Source organism: Jaculus jaculus, chromosome 15 (genome assembly GCF_020740685.1).
Source record: "Jaculus jaculus isolate mJacJac1 chromosome 15, mJacJac1.mat.Y.cur, whole genome shotgun sequence".
Lineage (NCBI taxonomy): Eukaryota > Metazoa > Chordata > Mammalia > Rodentia > Dipodidae > Jaculus > Jaculus jaculus.
Genome location: NC_059116.1, coordinates 62503848 through 62527396, shown reverse-complemented (window position 1 = coordinate 62527396; position 23549 = coordinate 62503848). Strand labels below are relative to the sequence as shown.

Here is a 23549-nt window from a genome sequence, read left to right as displayed (position 1 = left end):
TTAGTCTCAACGTTCTCATTTATGAAGTGCAGATAATGAGGCTGGCAGTTTGATGCACAACTTTAATCACTTAGAAAGTGAAAGAAAAAGGAAGAATAGAAGAACAACGAAAGATCGAGGACAAAGTTGATGAAATACTACATTTAAAATTCAGTAATAAAGCTGGGCATGGTGGTGTATGCCTTTAATCCCAGCTCTCAGGAGGCAGAGGTAGGGGGATCTCTATGAATTTGAGGGCAGCCTAAGACTACACAGTAAATTTCAGGTCAGCTTTGGCTAGAGCAAGACCCTACCTTGAAAAAAAAAAAACAGTAATAAATAAACAAACACAATCACAATGTTTAAGAATCCTGGGATAAGGTTAATGAAAAGATGAAATAGGAGGAACAACAGGATAAAAGAAGGAACTTCTATGCACTGAATTAACAAAGAATCTATTTGAAAAAATTACAGCAGAGCAACTACAGAACATAACGGTCTCTTATGTACTAAAATCATAGAAAATCTACTCAATGAAACTACAGAAATTTTACCACATTTCAAGAAGAAATTTTTGACTGTCTGAGTGGATTAAAAAACTAGATATGGCCATCTGTTGTCTCCAAGGGTGCAGAGACCCGCAGAGTGAAAATCAAGGAGAGGAAAGCTGTCAAGTGAATGAGCCTCATTTGACACTATGAAACAGTGTACTGAATAGGGAAAATAGTCTTTATTTTAATTTACTTATTTATCTGAGAGAGAGAAGATGGGCTCACCATGTCCTCTAGCCACTGCAAATAAACTCCAGATTCATGTGCCACCATGTGCATCTGGCTTATGTGGGTTCTGGGGAATCAAACCTGAGTCCTTAGACTTCACAGGCAAGTCCTGTAACCACTAAGCAATCTCTCCAGCCCGTGAATAAAATTCTTTCTACTACATATCAGACAGGGATTAATACGTATAACACATGAAGAACTTCAAAGACTAAAAACAAAAACAAATCAAACAAACCATCCATTTAATGACTGGGTTAGTGCACTAAGTAAACAGGCTTCAAAAAATACAGTGATTACAAAAGGATTTGAAAATACATTTAAAACCCAAGCTACCAGGAAACTATCAAACTACTTTTACGATTCTATCTTACTCCTGTTAGTATGGCTACTATAAAGAAGAAAAAACCTATAAATGCTAGTGAAGGTGTGGGGAAAGAGGAACCCTACTCTTTGGGGGAAAGAAAACATTTGCAGAAACTATGGATATCAATGTGGAGTTTTCTTGAAAAGTCAAAAATAGAGCTTCCCTACGAGGCTAACACCTAACTCTTCCACATGAGCCACTCTACAGCTCTTGAGTGGCTCTGCTGCTCCTCCGCATGAGCCACTACTCTCCTGCTCTTGGGTGTACACCTGAAGGACTTTAAACCAACATCACACAGAGGCACTTGCAGATTTATGTTTATTGCTGCACTATTCATAACAACAAGGAAATAAAACCAGCCTAGGTAGCCATCAACATATGATGGATAAAGAAAATGAGATACACATACACTATGGAATTTTATGCATCCATACACAAAAATGAAATCATGACATTTGCAGGGAAATAGCTAGATCTGAAAATCATTGTTACTCTAGATCAGCCATATTCATAAATGTACATATATTTTCTTACATGCCCATTCTAGATTTAAAATTATGTGAGTGTATTTACAATTTTGTATATTTGTATGTTTGTGTATTTCATGAAACTAGAAAGAGGATCATCTTAAGGGAAGGATGAAAAAGATTACAATAGCATATTTGTGTTACGAAAACAAAGAGAGAAGAAAGAGAACCAGCCAGAGCTGGCAGCCATGAGGAGGGCAGCAAACAGAAACAAATGAGAACAGGGCTGGAGAGATGGCTTAGCGGTTAAGTACTTGCCTGTGAAGCCTAAGGACCCTGGTTCGAGGCTCGATTCCCCAGGACCCACGTTAGCCAGATGCACAAGGGGGCGCACGCATCTGTAGTTCCTTTGCAGTGGCTGGAGGCCTTGGCATGCCCATTCTCTCTCTCTCTCCTTCTCTCTGCCTCTTTCTCTCTCTGTCTGACGCTCTTAAATAAAACAAAAAAAATATTTTTTAAAAAAGAAACAAATGAGAACAAAGTATGGCATGCCTATATAAAAGGTGCCATGAGGTCTGGAGAGATGGCTTAGTGGTTAAGCGCTTGCCTGTGAAGCCAAAGGACCACGGTTTGAGGCTCAATTCCCCAGGACCCACGTTAGCCAGATGCACAAGGGGTTGCACGCATGTGGAGTTCGTTTGCAGGGCTGAAGCCCTGGCGCGCCCATTCTCTCTCTCTCTCTCTACCTCTTTCTCACTCTGTCGCTCTCAAGTAAATAAAAAAAGTAACAAAAAAAAAAAGAAAAAAAAAAGGTGCCATGATGAAACTCATTATTTGTTTCCTAATGTAAAATTTAATGAAAGGTTATTAAAATTAATGAACATAAGGCTGGAGAGATAGCTTAGTGGTTAAGGCATTTGCCTGCAAAGCCAAAGGACCCAGGTTCAACTCTCAAGGAACCACATAAGCTAGATGCACAAGGGGGTGCACACATCTGAGGTTCATTTGCAGTGGCTGGAGGCCCTGGCATGCCCATTCTCTCTCTTTCTCTCTTTATCTGACTATTTCTGTATATCTCTTTCTCAAATAAATAAATAAAACTAAAATATTTTTTAAAATAACAAAACTAATATTTTTAGATAGTCTTGTGTTTTGAAGCATTATTAGTAGATGCACGAATACCTAGGGAGAGAAAATAGCAATTTGTACACTTACTAATGCCTTAATGCTTTAAAACACATGAATAATAAAACTAGTACAAATAGGGCTGGAAAGATGGCTCATTGGCAAAAGCATTTGCTTACAGACACTGACTGCCTGGGTTCAATTTCCCATTACTGACACAAAGCCAGATGCACACGGTGGCATATGTGTCTGGAGTTTGTGGTTTGGAGGCCTTGAAATGCCTCTCTCCCTCATCATCATCATCGGACTATTTCTCTCTACCTAAAATAAATAAATTAAAATATTTAAAAAATAATAAAACTAAAAGAATAAAGAGGTCAAAAATTGCAGTAGAAGTCTTAACACTATAACTTATAATGAGCATACACAAAATTAGGAAAAAGTGCTGGGGAGATGGCTCAGTGAGTACGACCATTTGCCATGAGTACAAGGTGAATTTACAAAACACATAAGGGCAAAAATGTCAGACTCACACAAATTCTTCCAGAATATGTGCATGTGCGCACACGCATGCATAAATGCACGTGCGCGCGTGCACGCACACACACACACAAAGATTGAAGTACTTCACTGTCATCTTGAAGTTTGTCATAAAATGACACTAATCAAAATATAGGTATAAAAAGACAAATCAATGAACATAAGAGTCCACAAATGTATAGGCTTAAATATAAGTAAATTATTTTAAAAATGCATGCCAATAAATATAATGGCAAAGATATTTTCAACTACTTCTACTGGATTAATTTGCTACTTTTATGCAACATATCAACTTCCAATCTTACCTCAGACCTACACACACACAGGAAATAATTAACTCACAATGGCTCACAGATGTAAACAGTCCAGGCAAACTATAAACTTTCCAAGCAAGACTATAGGAGATTTAGTGATCTTAGCAAAGAGCTTTCAGTTCCATATAAAACCTTCAAACAATTAACTTTGATAACTTAATAAAATAGACCAATAGAATTTTAAACGTTTGCTATTTGGTGTATGCCATTAAGAAAATAAAGGAGCAAAACCACAGCAAATGGTCTGACAAATGTCTGACAAAAGATTTATATCTACAATATATACAGATTACATATAATTTAAGAACTTCCAGTAAAAATGGCCAATATGTTTCAAATGACATTTCATCAGAGAATATATGTGACAGGCAAATAAACACTTGAGAAGAAACCAGTAGAGACATGCAAATTGAAATCACAATAACGTACTCAGTAGAATACCTAAAGTTAAAAAATACCAGGCTGGGGCTGAAGAGATGGATTAGCGGTTAAGTGCTTGCCTGTGAAACCTAAGGACCCAGGTTTGAGGCTTAATTCCCCAGGACCCAAGTAAGTCAGATGGACAAGGGGCACATGCATCTGGAGTTCATTTGCTGTGGCTGGAGGCCCTGGCATGCCCATTCTCTCTCTCTCTCTCTCTCTCTCTCTCCCTCTGCCTCTTTCTCTCTCTGTCTGTTGCTCTCAAATAAATAAAAATAAACAAAAAAGTTAATAAAAAAAAATACCAGGCTGGAGAGCCAAAGGACCATGGTTTGATTCCCCAAGATCCATGTAAGCCAGATGCACAAGGTGGCACATGCATCTGGAGTTCATTTGCAGCGACTGGAAGCCCTAGCACACCCATTTTCTCTTTCTCTCTCTCATATAAATAAATAAATATTTCAAAAAATAACAACTTATGTCATGGATGCATATGCATATGCTGCTCACAGGAACATAAAATGCCACAACTGCTTGGAAAACAATGCCAGTTTTTAAAGATGTCATACAAACACTGACCTCACAACTTAGGCATTTCTCTTCCACATACCCAAACACAATGAAAGCATACCTTCACACAAGGAGTTGTATATGAACGTTTGTGATAACTTTATTAGTAGTAGCCTAAACTGGATACAACTAACATGTACGTAAACAGGTGAATGGATAGGCAAATGGTGGTACATTTATATAGCATAATTAAAATCATCAATTAAAGAAATTAGCTATAGATACACAACACAGGTGAGTATTAATATTCTCAGTCAAGTGAAATAGCAAGGCAAAAAAATGAATGCATATAATATGATTTTATTTGTATCAAGTTCTAAAAAGTGTAAACAGTCTATATGTTAGAAATGTATACTAATCCACAAAATAGCAGATCAGGGATTAATTGGGAACTAGTGTGAAAATGACAAGAGGACTAAGGAGTAACTTATTGCAAAAAAAAAAAGCACAAGGAGCTATCTTGGAATGATGGATGTGTACATAAGTTACAGATACGATCGCATGGGGATACACAGATCAAAACTCTCTGAATTATACATTTTCAATATGTTCATCTGACTATATGTCAGTTTATCTAATGACAACTGGTTTTCCTTTTCACTTTATAATTGCTCCCCAGGAAAACAGACGACTTTAGACTCAGATATGTGAATGTGGATGCTAGTTCTGCTACTGTAACACACGCTTGCACAAATTGGCCTATGGTTAGCATGTCAGATTTTATGTGTCCGTTATTAAGGAGAGTTTATGCTGTCAATAGCTTGCTGTACTGACCATGACATATGGTTTACCTGTAAGCCCACTCTCATCACCCTTTCTCTAGTCTCTGCTCCCCTACAGGTCTGGGGTTAGAGACATTTGGCATATGTGGCCATGTCTATCTGTTTATGCGGATCCTAGGGATAGAACTCCAGTGGTCTCTCAGACTCCTCAGACCCTCAAGCTTGCACAGGAAGTGCTCTTAATCATTAAGCCATCTCTCCAGCCTCCACTATTTTTTTTTTTCTTTTTCAAGGTAGGGTCTCACTCTAGTCCAGGCTGACCTGGAATTCACCATGGAGTCTCAGGGTGGCCTCGAACTCACGGCAATCCTCCTACCTCTGCCTCCCAAGTGCTGGGATTAAAGGTGTGCACCACCACGCCCGGCTCCATTACTTTTTTAAATGGACACACTTCTTGTATTTGACATACGCCTTTGATATGTATAAATTAATTCATATGCTTAAAAGTAACTAAATATTGTGCTGTGGTTCTTTTTTCTCTTTTATGTTAAAATTTAAAGATGTATCCTTATTGCTCTCTATGCATGTAGCAAGTGTTTCTGTTATTTTCTGTATGATATATCCATCAAGTTCAGCTCAACTCCCTAAGATATGGACACCTCTCTGCCCAATTGTTCTCAAACAATATCACAAAATCAATACCTTAGCACTTGTCTCCTTGTGGATCTGAGGAAGTTCTCAGGCATAAATATGCAAAAGTGAACCATAGAAGAGATGTGAGATTACTCAGTACCTCCAGGCTGCTTTCCAAAAGTGTTGAATCAGTTCATACTTCTGCACCATTATAAATTAATGATGTTAGGCTTACCAATGCAATGGATTCAGAAGTCACTCTAATTCTTACTTCTTGGCTGACTCTCAGTTTGAGCAGCACTTCCAATTGCTATTAGCTAATCAAACTCCCCTTTGTAAACCACATCCTTACCCTTTGCTTTTTTTTTTTTTTTTTTTTTTTTTTTGCTTTTGCTTAGTTTTTATATTGGCTTTCCTGTCTCTTCCCTATTTGCACTCCCTTGAAATGTCTATTAATGTCATTAATATTATGTGTCCTAAAATTTATTCCAGCCTACTTGAGCCTGTGACTTTGTCATTTAATGTAGGAACCTTTTAGTTTAATATACTTACAGCAGTTATTTTCTTTTAGCCCATTCATTTAAACGCTTACTTTGGAGTCTTGTTTAGAAGTATAATTCTTTACATGCATGCTTTCTTCTGTTAGCTTTATATTTGACTGTCTTTCTCTAAACTATCTTGAGCCCAACTGTTAACATGAAATGTAGGCAGTTATCTGTGTTCTAAATCCTTTTGTTAAAGAGTTTGTACTTTCTTCATGATATATGCAGTCATCTCTAGCATATATCATTCATATTTTTATATAAGTAAGAATGCTCTAAGAATACTTATGACAGAATAATGAAGGTCACAAGAAATACTCCTTATCATCTAATCATCTGAAACCACATGCAAATGAGACACCTTAAATATACTTTGTGGTTCCAAATGTGTTTTTGGATTAAGTATAATGAATGAGTCTTAGGTATAACCAATTCCTGCAATGTGGTCAATGTTTAATAGAATAATAATATGTTTACATTGATGACCCACCAAAGGCCAGTGGTAAGACCCTATTGCTGAAGACTCCATACGCAGCTGGCACGTAAAATGGAATGACATGGCTGGAAGCCAGGAGAGAGTCAGTCCCCAGACAGTCAGCGTGTCTAGTGCCAGAAGGCGCTACATAGGCGACTGGGGGAAGTGACCAAGATCTGTCCAAGCAACACATTGTTTAACCTAAGTAGCAACAATTAACTGGATGTGATACCCACACAAGTGCAATAGTGGTACACAGCCATGGTGAGGAATCAATTGCTCTTGATTTGGCTAACTGATCCACTCAGTGGTACTAGACCCTTAGCTGGAGCTGGGAAACAAGTCAGAACCATACCCAAACACAAGCCCACTCTACAATATCAAGCTACCATCAATCACGGGGTATAAGAGGGCCTACACCTATCAAACTGTCTATCAAAAAAGTAAGTGTTATCTCAATTTTCTGGGTGCTAACTTACTCTCCGTTGGAGAATTTGCTTCTCTTTTCCAGATAGATGCAGATCCTAAGAAGAGAGCTGCCCCAACATACCTCAGAAGGGGCCCAACTGAAACTAAGGACAACGGGCGAAATAAGCAAGGGTGATGTTTTCCTGTGAACTGGATACCAGCACAAAGGGGAAGGAGATCAATGCAGAGAAAAATCAACTCCTACCAAATCAGAGAGCCAGAGCCTCAGAGGCCCCCAACACCTCAGCACTGAAGCAGACCAAAAATGAACCCAACATGGCTCAGGGAAATCTTGCGGAAGAGGGGGCGGAAAGAATGTCAGAGTTACATGTTGGGTCATGATTTTCAGAGACATTTATCATACTAATAACTGGGGGCTAACTCCACAATGCACGACCCATTTTCAATAATAAGGAGGGTCTAATGGGAGGGGACAGATCACAGATGAGCCTAAATAATGGTACCAAACTGCCTGTATTTACTGAAAAGAAAACTAATAAATTAAATTAAAAAAAAAAAAATTCACTGAAAAAAAAAAAAAATAAAATAATATGTTTACATGTAATGTCACATAAGTAAAACCTATTGAATGTCATAGCTACACTATAAGTCGCATCAAGACTATGTTTTCAAAAGATATTTAGGAGTTTAATGTATACATTGCTCACAAAAATTTTCCAATTTTCCCAAAGCTGCCTTAAATTCATGAAAGGATTTAGAGAAGTTGATAAAATATAGCCTTTAATTACTAAAATTTTTCATAAGCCAGAAAATAATCTAGGCAAAATGGATCTGATTTATGCCCTAATTTATTATTCTATTCATAGAAAGTTTTCAGAACAACAAATTGCCCTTGACTATCTGGCTGAGAGTCACACATTTACTGAGTTTGAATTTAGATGTAGAGGGAAGCCTTATTTTATGATACTCATGATTTGTATGTACCTTTTGGGAGGCAGAAAAACAACAGAGACTTCAAAGATTGGTACAGTTTTTTTTTTGAGGTAGGGTCTCACTCTAGCCCAGGCTGACCTGAAATTCACTATGTAATCTCAGGGTGGCCTTGAACTCACAGCAATCCTTCAACCTCTGCCTCCCAAGTGCTGGGAGTAAAGGCATGTGCCATCATGCCTGGCTAAGGATTGGTACATTTTGCAAGAATTAACTCTATGCAATAGGCCATGAAGTCTTCATGGACAATCCAGTACTATGGACTGTGAGCTTGAATACATATTTCGTCTTCTTTGAGTTTGGTTGAAAGGTATTTTGGAATCATGCTATTCTCTCCTATTGTCCAATTATGTAAAACAACAAATGGGAAAACCTCAAGCAAGCTGGTTTTGCCATTAGAAACTTACATGTGTCATGGACTGAGCTAGACTCCTAAAAGTCTACCGTTATACAGCACCACTACCCAAGTACTCAATGTCCCATATTCAGTGTCCACAGAGATACTTGAATTGATAACAAAAAACTGAAATTCAATCCATCTGCCAACATTTAGGCAATGCTTGTTACACAGAGATTCCTTGTGACTATTGACATGAGATACTATACATGTTAACAAAAAGAAGTTACTGGTATTTTTTTGTGTTTCCATCTTGGTGAAGACTTAGTATTATTATCTACCATGACAGAACAAAGAAGCCTTACTTTTGTTTCACAGGGTACAGAGCTGATAAGATGTATTATTAAAATTTATGCTCTATCACATGTTAGAAAATTATAAGTCATGTTCCTTTTTGAAACAAAGGGACATTATTGATATATTACAGTGGAGTACACAGATGGCCATGCTCTATAAGGAAGGAGAAGTCCTGATGTGAATGAGGCCCATGTGCTTCCTTTTAAGTTTACCACAACACACAGCCTTTCTGAAAAGTCCAAATAACAGACCAACACCCAAACTATAATGAAATCATACCCCCAGACCAATGCGAGAAAATTACAAAGAACAAGCCTGCTAGCCAACACACAGTAGGAAATAAGTATTTTTACAAAATGCTAAGTCAACTCTATGGGCTGTAAAATGCGTCACAGTTCTTCATGTGATGCAGCTGTGAGATGACGCGAACCTCATCCCAAGATCAAGACAAAAAGAACTTCATATTGAAGGTATGCCAAGTCATCACCATGAGCCTGACCATAAATGACACACTCAGAAAATGCCAGTGATTTCCTGACCAATAACTTTGGGCTTCTGTGACAAGCAGCATTTCTTATGTGCTTTTAAAATGGCCACACAAATATTAAACAAGAAGCAAACTGTGGATATATGGATGTGAGAAGACCTATGATATTTTTCACAAAAAGCGTCATGATTTTTTTATGCTGAACTTTCACAGAATTATGATGTAATTGTGGTCCTTGATCTCATGTTGTCTTGAGTATTTCTGAAATGCACATCAGTAGCACTGAATTCTGGCTGGATATTCTAAAGAACATGCTTAAGTTAAAAGTGCATTGTAGGGCTGTAGAGATGGCTTAGTGGTTAGGGCACTTGCCTGCAAAGCCTAAGGACCCATGTTCTATCTCTCTCCAGATCCCATGTAAGACAGCTGCACAAAGGTGAGGCAAGTGCAAGGTCACACATGCCCACTAGGTGGCAAAAGCATCTGGAATTCGATTTCAGTGGCTGAGGCCCTGGCATGCCAATTCTCTCACACTCTCTAAAAAACTAAAAATTAAAATTTTTTTTAACAATTGCAACTTATAGGAGAAAACCCTAGATAAGTTCAAAATACCTTAGGCACAATAAATTTTTATTAAAATAACATGTAAATTCTTCAAGATATATATTTAATAATTTATTTCAATAGGTTATGTTACCAATCATTCATATACTGCAGTGTCACCAAAAAGAAAGTTTATACTTGTTATAGAATATTTTAAGAGAAACATGATTAACTATAAGATACTAATGTATGATATATTTTTAAGATTTTGTGGCTAGTATGGATGAAACATTATAATACTACTAGAATGCTATTTAAAACTAATTAAACCCATCAGTAATAATAGAATAAATATAATTAATAAATTATACTTTATGTAACAAAAACCTTATTTTTTACTTTTGGAAATATTTATGTGGACTTTTTATCAATTTATAAGGCTAGTAAGTTTGATTTGTTGAAAGTGCAAATGAAAATATAAACTCAAAACAGCATCACAAATGTCACCTACAAAGTAAAGATGTCCTACCTGAAAGTAAATAATTACAGCAGTGTTACAGAGGGCATTTGTCAAACAATAACTTGGCTCAGTTAAAAAGCAATATGTGTAATTATCTTGGCATGTTTCCCTGATCTCCTATTCCAGCCTTTTCACACAAGTACTGGGATTAGAAGGGATGTATACATATGGTTGTTTATTCAAATTAAAAAAAACCTTTCAGTAGCTGTAAGCATTGCTCCCATTTTACAGATGAAAGCATAAGCAGCCATCCCTATTTTCTCTCAACATTTGGCAATTTTAGGACAAATCCCATGACTACTTTCCAAGATACTTATTTTGATGAATTTGAATCCAATATACCTATTTTGATGAATTAGAATCAAGAGAACAGCTTTGCATGCTATCTTTCCCCTACTGACAATCTTCTTTATTTGATAAAACCTATTTGTTTTCTAGTTTTAATTACCTCTCCTATGAAATAGGCATATTAAAAATATATCCCACTAAAATAGATTAATTATTCCTGTCTCTGATCCTTCCAACACGATACTCATAGCTTGTCATTATGTCACTCATTATACCATACCAATCAGTGACGTGCACACCTGCTTCTTCCTCCCAGATGTAGTCATCTTTACATTTTCCCACAGATCCTGGTCTACAACCTGGCATGAAATAATAGCTATTTAACAGTTTAAAAAATATAAATTGAGTGAGACCCTATAGACAAGACATTAGGTAAGAGACACTGGATATTGCAAACTATTCATGTTCTTGAAGATGCTACCAATGAGAGGGGAAAAAGTACGACCTTGAAGCAGGAAATTAATATCAAGTGATAAAAATGATTCAAATGTAGATAAAAGTAAGAAATGCCCCAAATCGAGCTAATTTAATCAGAAGCAAGCTCACTGGAATGTGAGAAGAAGAATTTCATTTCTGAAGAATCAAGAACTTCTTGTTTGACAATTTTCTTCTGTGTACTCTTGAGAGAGGAAAAACAATGTGAGGGATATTATTAATAAAGAATCTGTGGGTGAGAATGCCAATGAATAGTGGTGGTTCAGCTATTCTCTTCAGAAATGGTCCTCAGGACATTGTGCCTTTTACTGTCATCTGGTGAGAGTGGAAATGGCTGCATTAAGTATAAACAAGGAAATTTCAATGAGTCCTTACCTCCCTCTAAAGTCTATAACTATTTTGTAACAAATAATCTCATTTGACTTGTATGTTTCTGATGCCATGATCCTCTTTCAGGAAAAGTGATTGAAGGTTGGAGTGTCTGAGTGACTTGTAGAAATTACAGTTAGTGTGGATTTTTGGTCTAAGTAACTTCTGAAGCTCTCCTATATGACACTCTATTTCCACAATGCTCTATACCCATCTCCTTTAACAGTTAGAACCATCATTACTCATCTACTATACTATATTAAAATTATTCTCACTTAAGAATTTAAGAATCTATTTCACATTTGCTAAACTGTAGTTTGAGAATTCCTTTCACATGAAGCTGGAGGATTTGGCTATATTCTTTGGGCATCTGATGGAATCCACGCTTAGGTAACCTGTTGTCATAGTAGTGATGGCTGACAGGCGTGTCTTCCACCGTTTTAGAGAAAGGCCAAAATCCATAGAGCTTCACGTTTTCACACAGCTCCACCGCGATGCTGGTGATCATTAAGCCAGTGGACAAGCGGTATGCAGTGACCCCTTTAGTTCTCCAGAAAAGGGCCAGATGTTTCAGGTACTTGGGATGGAAAAAAAGAACCTTTTGCCTTGCTTTTGACTCTTTGAGTGTGTAGTACACCTTAAAAGAGATGCCAGTGTTGGCCCTGAAGGAAAATGCTGGCAGAAGAAGGAATGCATCGCCATAGGTTTCAATGTCCTCCACAAACACTGTTTTCTTCTCCTTTAAGTTCCCATATCTGTCAAATTGAAAAAAATCATAATAGTAATAATAATCAAAGTAATATTTTGGTAGCATAAGGGTGAATTTATCTCTGGACAGAAACATGGAGCCATTTGCATTCATTGTACAAAATGACAAACCATGGACTCAGAAGAATCAATCAAATGTCAAATAAATATCAAGGGCTTGACCTTGATTTCTCTTTCTTAATCTGATGTAGGCTTTCACTTTCTATCTTCTTATTGGACAAATATTTCCTGTGCTACTTTATATTCCAACTCAGCCATATATTCTAATGTTGCTTTTGATGTTTTAATACCTTCTAGAATTACTTACAACCAAGTGGCATAGAATGTTTTACAATTTATTGAGCCATATACTTATTATTTAAGTACCTGTTATAAATATTTAAACATAAAAGTTTCTTATACAAAACCCATTCCTGTTTTGCACATGTGCATGCACATGCATGTGTGTGCGTGCACACACACACACACACACACACACACATTTCTATCAGTTTTCCTCCATGCATTGTGCTACCACTGTGTTTGTGATTCCTACAAGCACAACTGTGTCTAGCAATCAGCTTTTTGAAGTCAGATACACTATTTAGTTTTCACTTAAGACATTCTAGAACTATTTGGAATGATCACTCTATTAGTAATGATGACTTCTGATGAAAACAGTAGAAAAAAAACTTTGTGTGGGCCTTTTATAAAACAATCAACATTCTGTAATGGTTACATTATAGAAATGGAACAGGAAAATTATTCTGTAGTAATAAAGTGTCCAGAGTAATGACTATTTTAGTAGGCTGTATTAGGGCTTAATCTGAAATCTCTCAACAGACACTTTTATCAAGAAGAGCTACAAAGACAAGAGTAATACTAATAGACAAAATGGAAGATGCTGATTTCACTATTGTTTTTAAAAGGTGATGAGATAAATAAGCTCTCCTTTGGTTAGAAACATCTTGTCTATTACACTGGAAGGACAGCTGAGTCATATTTCTGATAAGCCACAATCTTGGTGGGATGTGAACATTTGCAAATGTATTCTTTTGTATTTTCCTCTAAAGCCACTTCTGCTGTACTGCATGTCAGCCTTACAAGGCAATCAAGCCTTTCAGATTGGAAAAAAAAAAAACATGTTAAACAATGAAAAAGCATTTAAATAGTTATGCAATTTTCAAATACTCACTTCAGTGTTATAATACTAGGGTTTACAGTCACAAGGTTTGTTTTGCTGCCGACATCTTTACTAACATTTCCTGTGGTTGGAGGGAGGTTACATCTGAAATATGGAAGGAAAACTATTTTCAAACTACAGCTCATACAAAACCAGTACACAAACACAAACATGCACAGGTACATCTGATAATTTCCCTTATTTCAGGGAAAAACACTGTTGTCAAAAGTGCCTCAGAACCCATCTGCTTTCCATTTAAAACTATTTCACCATAACAGAAAGCTTAGTTGACATTTCAACATTGTGTGAAACATACAAATTTGATAAGTGCTGTCAATATTTTTATTGACTTTTATAAGTACCAAAACCAGAAATGACAATTGCCCCTTGCCTAGCTTTAGAAGTGTTTCCACATATTTTATTAACATTATTATACTGATTATTTTAATTGGCATTGGTTCTATTTTCACATGGCATAATCATGAATTTACTTTAAATATTGAGGCATTGAAAGTAAAGTGATATTGCCTCCCAGAAGCAAAATCTACATAGTGACATAAGGATCTCCTGATTCCTGTGTGAATAACTTTGCCAACAAATTATGCTATTTATAAATGAAATACTAATGCTGTTATAGTGATGTTTTCATCCTGTTGTTCTCATCTTTCTTTGAGAACTAATTTGTTTTGCATTGGAAAACAAGTTAAAGATTCTAATTTTCAGGATACTCCAATCACAGAAAAGGGAAGATGGCCATGACTCTCTATCCATGAAACTTCAAGTAGACCATCTCTTTAAAGTGAGGCATAAAAAGAGAGAATTAAATTCTTCCCAAGGAAAGCTGTTTATAGATGACATGGTCTGTAAGATGCCTGGGGTTGCAACACTTCATTCCATGCCTTATGAAACATGGGCACAGATGGAACATGTACTCTATGATATAAAAAGCATTAATTGTAGACAGGAGACCATGGAAATAACCCCAGTACTGGGCTCCCATAACAAGTCATAGACTCACAGTCTTCTGAACAATCAAAAGTGATTTCTAATATAGTATCACAGGACACTCCCAAGGAAAGGAAATACTGGTGTGTGTGTGTGTGTGTGTGTGTGTGTATGCATATATATGCATATGGATGTGTGTAATGTTACATAGTACATATATAATATAATATAGCATATGAATGATACAGTGAAGACTATGTAACATTACACACACACACACACACACACACACACACACACACAGTATTATCAGAGTAGTAGCAGTATAGTTACTGACTATTTTTGTTCTTTATACACTTAATTCATGGCTGTTTTGAAATAAAAACAATCAAGCAGTATTTATAAACCACCCACAAAATAAGCATCAGCTTTAAAAATGAATAAATTCTGGTGGTACCAATCACACACAGCCCTTATTTTGCCTTTCAGTTTGAATGGCCATCTTCAAAAATAGAATATATTCAGAAAAATATCTAGCATCAGCAAAAATACAATCTCAAAACCCAAGCATTCACTTTAGAGTTATAAATCAAATACTGCCAAGATAGTTTTTAGGTTTTAAGCCTAAACTTGTGCCTCCTATATTTGCTATAACATAAAATTAATGTTTTGGCATAATACTCCTCACAGATGTTTAGGGAATTTTAAGTCTATAAAAAGTCCATTGCTTGAAATACTGTTTATCTTTATGATTACTTCTTTTTTTTGCACCAAGAACATAAACAATAGCTAACCTGCTTGGATACTGGCTGTGTATACCAAAAACACGAAGGGCTCCAGAACTGCTTCATTTGGTAATGCCATAATTACTCAGTAATTGTTGGGCTCTCAGGTCTGTTGCTGTGTACACGCCTCGGACACAAAATATACACATCAGATTGAAGGGACAGGCAGGTATTTACTGAGCATTGTGTTGTGGTTTTAAGTTTGTGGAAAAGGTAAAGTTAAATCAATAAAGATCAAAGGGTCTCTGATGTACGAAAACAATGCTCTTTGGACAGAAAGAAACTGCTCTCCACTTCCTTATTTTGGTGTGTGAATGTAGGTGCCTGCACACAGCAGTATGTGACAGTATGTGGAAGTCCGAGACCAACTTCAGATGGCGGTCCTAATTATTCACCTTGTTTGAGGCGGAATCTCCCAGTGCTCACGGGATTCACTGAAGCATTTGCCAAGAACGCTTTCCCTAAGCTCCCAGGGACGCCCCGGTCTTGTCCTCTCTTCTAGCCACCAGCATTCTGAGAGGGCCAGTGCTTCACGTGAGGTCTGGGACTTGGGTACTCAAGCCCACACAGAGAGCATTACATTCACTGAGCCACCTACTTTTTCTCTAAAGGTGCATTTCAACTGAAACCTCCTCAGATGGGTGAATTGCCTTCTGCCATATTCTGCAAATGGGGATGCTTTGTAGCATAGCTTATTAGCATGAGGTGTACATGCAAACCACTTTCGTTTCTCTTGTAAATTAGCTGATATTCTGACAAATTCTTTAAAAAGATCAGAATCTAAAAGCTGTATTTTTTCTTAATTTTGAGCCAGATAGCAGTGATGTTTCATAACTATAAAATGCCTAGGCTAGCATTTCAAAACTTCCTTGAAATGCTTTGTATGAAAAAAAAGTCTTCAAGGTCAGGGGAAATATGCTTTTCTGAACTTCTCCCAGTGAGCCATGATACTCATTCACATGCTGAAATCTCACATAAGTTCTGCAGTCCCAATTCCTCGTACACCACAATTTCACTGCTACCTGAATAGATGAGCATAGTGCAGTCTTAGGTTGGTGATGTGAGCATGATGAGGAGCTCATGAGCCATGTGACACTCTAGAAGAGCCTACCTGGGTCACATGTAGACGTTATCAACATGTCAAAGTTATCCTTAAAACAGCCAACAAATCTGTTGTTTGAAAGAAGGCTTACCTAAAAACGAAGTCAGATTTATCAATTTCAGCTCCACAAAGGGACTTGTTCAGAATTCCCCCATTTCCAACCACTGCACACTGGTTATAAGGGTAGTCCACAAAAGGCTGAGACTGGAGGGAGAAAGTAAAAGTCAATCTTTTTTAAAAAAAATTATTTATTTATTTATTTATTTGAGAGTGACAGACACAGAGAGAAAGAAAGACAGAGGGAGAGAGAGAGAATGGGCGCGCCAGGTCTTCCAGCCACTGCAAATGAACTCCAGATGCGTGCGCCCCCTTGTGCATCTGGCTAACGTGGGACCTGGGGAACCGAGCCTCGAACCGGGGTCCTTAGGCTTCACAGGCAAGCGCTTAACCGCTAAGCCATCTCTCCAGCCCAAAAATCAATCTTGAAATACCATTGGCTTATGAACCAAAACCACAGCTGCAGATGTGGCCCAGTAGAAGAGCGCCTGCCTAGCATGCCCGAGGTCCAGAGTTCAATCCCAAGCAACCGAAAACAGAAAAACAAATCATAAATAGCATCTGTTTAATTCCAGCAATGTAACTTTTCACACATGCTTTAAAGGAAAAGAATAGGACAGAAACAAACAAAAGCTGTACATTTGTTTAAAGCTCAGCATGCTGATCTCTTATGTAACATAATTAAAAAGTCACCACATAACTTTTTTTTTTCTCTTATATAAGCATGTAATACACAACAAAATTTAAGAGTACAAAAATAAAATATTTGTATACAAACTATAATGCATTTATATCAACTAATGAAATAACAAAATGATAATGGCAAAATCCTATGCTGTGCCTTACCAACAAATAAGGACATTTTCAGAAAAAAAAGTGAAGTAAAGAAACTAGAAAGTTGCTTTAATTATTTTTATTCTTTTAAAAATTTATTTATTTTGAAAGATAGAATGGAAGTGTTAGGGCCTCTAGCCACTTCAAACAAACACCAGACAAATGTGCCACCTTGTGCATTTGGCTTACATGGGTCCTGGGGAATCAAACTGGGGGCCTTTGGCTTTGCAGGCAAGCACCTTAACTGCTAAGCCATCTCTCCAGCCCTAAATCTTTTTATTTTGACACATAAAATTCATAGGTAATTTAGGGGAAATTCCCTGTGTTTTATCAATGAGTCCTGGAGGCTGTGTGATAGCACTGCATTCATTTTTGACACTTGCACAGTCAGCAAGGGAAAGGCAGGGAGACCCACCTCCTCTATGCTGACATACTTCAGATTAATTTCCAAGGCCTGATGAGTTTTCATCTCCTCTTAGGACACAGTTTGCTTATCCCAAAATGCCAAATCCTCCACGTGTAACTAGAACTTTTCAATTCAACATTGCACATTCCCTTTGCTGGCCAATTTCCCTGAAGCAATAAGGTGTCCTCCAGCCTCGAGCCTGGAGCTCCTACCCAACAGTAAAAAAGTCTTGATTCATTTATTTTGTCTTGTATTAGAAAGTCACCCTTGGGGCTGGGGAGATGGTTCAGAGGTTAAAGGTGCTTGCTTGAAAAGTCTGCCAGCCTGGATTTCAATTTTCTGGTACCCATGTAAGCCAGATGCACAAAAGCAGAGCACGCACTTGGAGTTCTTTTGCGGCAGAAAGAGACCCTGGGATGCCAGTTCTCTGACCCCCTCCCCCCATTCTCTCTCTTGCTCTCCATTGCAAATGAATAAAAAAAAATTTTTTTTAAGAAAGAATGTCACCCTCAAGGGTACAGAGAGGGTTTCTTCATGTTTCATTTCCCTTCATTTTTATACCATCATGCAATCCCACAGTCAGCTTAAGCACTTGCTGTTCCCATAGTTCACCCATGGAAAAAAATCTCAGCAGTGTTTTGGAGCTGGCTTGCTTGAGAGCCAACTGAACATTAGGAATTCTGTGATCTGGCATTTAAAGTGCAGGTATCATGAAATTGGCCATGGTGCTGTCATCTAAACCATTCTGAGTGTCAAAGGCTAGAAAACCAGGACACACCCCTCCCCAAAGCCAGTTCACCAGCAGTACTGTCAAGAGCCCAAGTCTGCTGTGTATCTGAGCTGTTCAGAGCGCTGGCAGACCCTTGCTCTACACAAGGCCACAGAAGGCCACCTGCTTTCAACACTGTTTCTCACCAAAGCAAACAGAGCTGTGTTGGCACTTCTCTCTTTGTTTCTAGTCTTGCCTTTAAAACTGAACAGTCACATCAGCTTACAGTACAAGAGGCACTATTTTGTAGGCATAACCTACTAGCAGATTTAATCCACAAACCATGTCATGAGCATTTTACAGGTAGGAAATTTGGAGCAAGTATAAGAACAGCTACAAACAGGGAGCTGGGACATAAGACTCATCTATGTGTCTGCTCTGGCCACTGCCCAACCCACAGTTTCTGACATCAGTGGGGTCAAATGTTAGCAATGTGGTTTATTCCTCTTTTAAAAGAAGTGTATTTATTGGCAATCTCATACATGCATATGATGCACTTGGTCATATTCACCTCACTTCCCTTTTATGTCCCTGCCCCACTCCTGTTCAACCCCTTCTCCTTCCTCTTCCAACTGCTGTGGCTTGAATGTAAAATGTCCTACATAGGGCTTGTGTGTTTGGACATTTGGTCCCTGCTGGGGACACTGTTTGCAGAGGTTACGGAACCTTTGGGAAGCTGGACCTGGTTGGAGGAAATGGTTCACTTGGAGTTGGTCTTGAAGTTTTATACATTTAAATTATTTATTTATTTATTTATTTATTTACTTGTACCTTAAGTGTGTGCAATGACAAGTGTCTCTTGACATTGCCTGTCAAGATTTATGTGGGTAGCTAGAGAGTTGAATCCAGGACAAAAGGCTTTGCAAGCTGTCTCTCCAACCTGGGCCTTGAGGTTTTACAGCCCAGCCTGACCTCCTGCCTGTGACTCGAATGTAAGGAGCCCATCTGCCTTGCCTTCCCCTCCACTGTGGACTCCATTCCCTCAAAAGGAAAGCCAAAATAAAGCCTTGGCTTCCTTCAGCTGGTTCTGGTCAGGTTCAAGCAATGAGAAAAACAGCTAAAATACTGACTTCATATCTGTAATGCCTGGTATGATACCCAGCTCTTAATCAAATGCTTCCAAGAAACTGCAGGCTTCTTGTCATCCCTGAAATTCAAGCTCAAGATGTCTCTAGACAATGTTTACTCAGTGGTACCTCAGTAAATTTGGAACTTTATAGATTGGATAGAATGCAAAAAAAATGCAAATATGCTACAGTACAAAGGATTGCTGAAAGGAATATATCTCAAATTAAGCACTTCACGATAATGAAAGTTTTCTCTGGTTTCTTGGTCAGCTGGAAAGAAACATCCATTTGATTTGGGGGCTCATGTTGACTAGAAGTTGAAATAAATGACAAACCTCAACATCCCTAAAATGAACCTCCCTAGAAAATGCAAATTTGCACGGCTCAGCTACCTGCTCCCTGCTCACTGTGGCTGAAAATGTACTTTGCTGTTTTTCTTGTCAAGCAACCCAGAAAAGTTTCTGGAGAACATCATTTCTTATTATTTTATGAGAAGTGCTTTATTGTGAGCTGGGGTGTGCTAGCTAGCAGCTCCAAGGCAGTGTGTGTGGGGAAGGGAAGAGCAAAACCGCCGCACAGTGGGTAGGAAGGTGGGTCCCTGAACCCTAGCTCTGGGAGCTGAATGTTCAAACAACATGAGAAAGTTACTGAGCTTTGCATCATCATTGTATTGAATACACAATTTCTCCTCCCAACTTACAAAAGGAAACAGTACAAACTTGGGAAATGCAAGCACCTTTAAAAACATACTGAATGTGTGACCCTGTGCTTACTTATTATTTTCAAGATGCTAAGTGAGAGGCAGACCAGCTGCAGCTCCCCTGACCCTCTAAGCTGGTCCTCCTGAATCCAGTGAATATCAGCACAAGTTGCAAGGATGAGGGAGCTGCTGTCTGCAGGGCTCTCCCAGGCCTTTGATTATGGGGAAAAGAAAGACCTGGTTGGAATCTTCATGCCCATTAATGGTAATTTCATAATGAACCATGAGAATGCCTCAGAGGGCTTTTTTATTTTTTTTCTTTTCCTGTTTTGTTTTTGTTTTTTGTTGTTGTTTGCAATGCTGGGGTTGGAATCCAGGGCCTTGAACATATACACAAGACCAGTGAGCTAGGTCCTCAGTCCTTGGTTTTTCAAAATAAAAAATTAGTGAAAGAATTTGCATGAGCAACAATTGATTCGCTGAGAGAAGTCGAGGTCAAACAAACAAAAGGGAATTAATAATAAGGCTCTACTGCTGTAGATACATGGATGCAATAATTTCATTTTGATCATTGATTTTGCTAAATTACATTTAAACATCATGGAATGATACTAAAATGCATTTTTATAAGTACTGGGATATTCTTCATGATAAAAATTTCTCCAAATTTGGATTTTTATTAGGAAATATGTATAGTAAGCCCTTTAAAGGAGGCAATTCTTGGGGTGAAGAGATGGATTAGCAGTTAAGGTGCTTGCCTACAAAGTCAGAGGACCTAGAGTCAATTCCCCAGGGCCCACTTAAGCTGGAAGTACATGTGTCTAGAGTTCATTTACGAACTCCAGCAGCTGGAGGGAGGCCTTGAAGAACCCATCCTCCCTCTCTCCCTTCCTCCCTCCATCTCTCTCTCTCTCTCTTTTTCTTTTTAATAAATAAAAATAAAAAGGAGGCAATTAATCAATTAGGAAGGTGGCCCAGAATTTTCTTACAAAGCCTGCTGGCATAGTTTTGTGCCTACAGTACCTACATAAAGCTAGATGCAGCAGCAAGAGGCCCTGGTGTGCCCAATCTCTCTCTCTCTCTCTGTTTCTCTTTCTGTCTTGCTCTCTCGCTCTATGTCCTTCATTTTCTATCTCTGCAAATATATAAAAATACTTAAAAAATAACAAAAAAGACAATCCTTTTATTTTTTGCCTATTAGAAATTGAACCCCAAACTTTGCTCGTGGCCTAGCAAGTATCCTACCACTAAGCTACATCCTAAATCTCTACAACAGCAATTTTGAATGCAGCGTGGCTCTCTTATAGGGAACTTTTGTCTTAAATGATAAGCTCTTCCCATCTGCGACCCCACCTGGCTCTTCTTTGAATAAGCTGAGATACGTGGGCTCAGGGCTATAGTCACCGGAACTTACGAAGGTAGCCAGGTTTTACCTGGAATAAGATTCCTTCAGTTGTCAGTTTGGGTGACTAACTCCATGCCTTTGCAAAGAAATTCTACATTTATGTATCTTGTCTTTGTGGAATAACTATGTAAGATTCATGGTCAGTAAGTATATTGTCTGCTGTGTTCACTGATGTAGTACAGCTTTCTAGAACTCATTTCTTTAGGTTACAACCTAAGTGAAAGAAAACCCTCTCAAAATCTTTACTCACCACTGGAAACATATGGAAAATGTTCTCGCTGATGGGGATCTGTTTTTTACTTTCCACTTCATAAGTCATGTTAGTTCCAATTGGAGTGTTATTTTGAGAAATCACGAAGTTTTGAACCGCATTACAACAGGAAGCCAGTTTTGCTCTGCAACGGATAAGAATGAAATAAGTCCAGGAACAAGACAAGGAACGTAAAGCAGACAAAACAAAAGAGGGTTCGCCATGGTGGCTTTCAAAAGGAAGATAAGTCTCTCACAAAGGTGGCTTTGACCTCACTCAACCCCACTGGGCCTGGATGGCAGGACGATGATATGGAGGGTAAAGGGACAGCAGGTAAAACACTGCAGCAGCATTTGTAAGTGTGAAACACCTTTGTGACTGGGCATGGGGATGCATGCCTGGCTTTAATCCCAGCCCATGGGAAGCAGAAGTAAAACGATCGCTGTGAGTTCAAGGTCAGCCTGGGACTACAGAGTAAATTCCAGGTCAGCTTGGGCTAGAGTGAGACCCTATCTTGAAAAAACTAAAAACTGAAAACTAAAAGAAAACAATCCCCACACAAAACCTTATTCTGATCCAGGTTACACTTTGTGTGGTTTCATTTGCCTAAGCCAACTATGCTTAATATTTGCCTTGAGTATTTCTAGGAAAAGAACTCATATTCATATAACTTTTAGTATAATAGATTGTTACAATTCTACTTTATTTGGACTTGTTGTTAATCTCTTACTATGCCAACCTTATAAATTAAATTTTACTATATATCTGTATATACATATATGCCACAGGAATATATACATAGATATGCACATATACATACACATAATATACATATATATTGTATTACATATTTCATGTATGAATAGAGATAATATATGTGAACTATATATATGTATGTATGTATGTATGTGTGTATGTATGTATGTGTATATATATATATATATATATATATACACACATACACACACACAATGTACATATATTATATATATTTTTATATTTATTTTTTGCCTATTAGAAATTGAACCCCAAACTTTGCTCGTGGCCTAGCAAGTATCCTACCACTAAGCTACATCCTATCCTTCTTATACTAACCAAGATAAAACAGATTCTTACAATCTCTATATATATATATATATGGAGAGAGAGAGAATATAAGGTTTCCAGATATAGCTGGGGTTTCAGGTTTGTAGAATATATCTCCCAAGGATAAAGAAGGACTAATGTACAGTCATTTTTCATTGATAACAAAAATACAGAAACTAAGTGAAGAGTAAGTTAAGGTCACCAAATTGATATAATCATTAATTACAAAAAATAATACAATGAAAAGAGTCACTCAATATATTGTTTTTTTATTTTTTGTTGACATCTTCCATTATAGACAAATTTTAAGGGAGTTAATTTCAAGTTTCCATTCCTCATGGAAACCCAGAAAAAAAGTACATTACTATACAAATTAACTCAATTTAAAAATTATGGCTGTTGAATCAAACATGAATATTAGAATGAATATGCAGAAATTTGCTTTCAAGGACAATCTGAATTTGCCCT

At 37.7% G+C, this 23549-nt stretch overlaps 1 protein-coding gene across 1 annotated transcript in view; it reads right to left on the bottom strand.

Annotated features, from left to right (window-relative positions):
* Nucleotides 1-10496: 10496 nt before the first annotated feature.
* St8sia6 (ST8 alpha-N-acetyl-neuraminide alpha-2,8-sialyltransferase 6) overlaps nt 10497-23549 on the bottom strand; it is a 156579-nt gene continuing 143526 nt past the window's right edge. Inside the window, exons 7-10 of the mRNA XM_045134763.1 lie at nt 21996-22140; nt 16599-16711; nt 13688-13780; nt 10497-12500 (exon numbers count right to left, since the gene is read on the bottom strand). Coding sequence (XP_044990698.1) covers nt 12029-12500; nt 13688-13780; nt 16599-16711; nt 21996-22140 — 823 coding nt within the window. The 3' untranslated portion in view covers nt 10497-12028. The remainder of the gene's footprint in view (nt 12501-13687; nt 13781-16598; nt 16712-21995; nt 22141-23549) is intronic.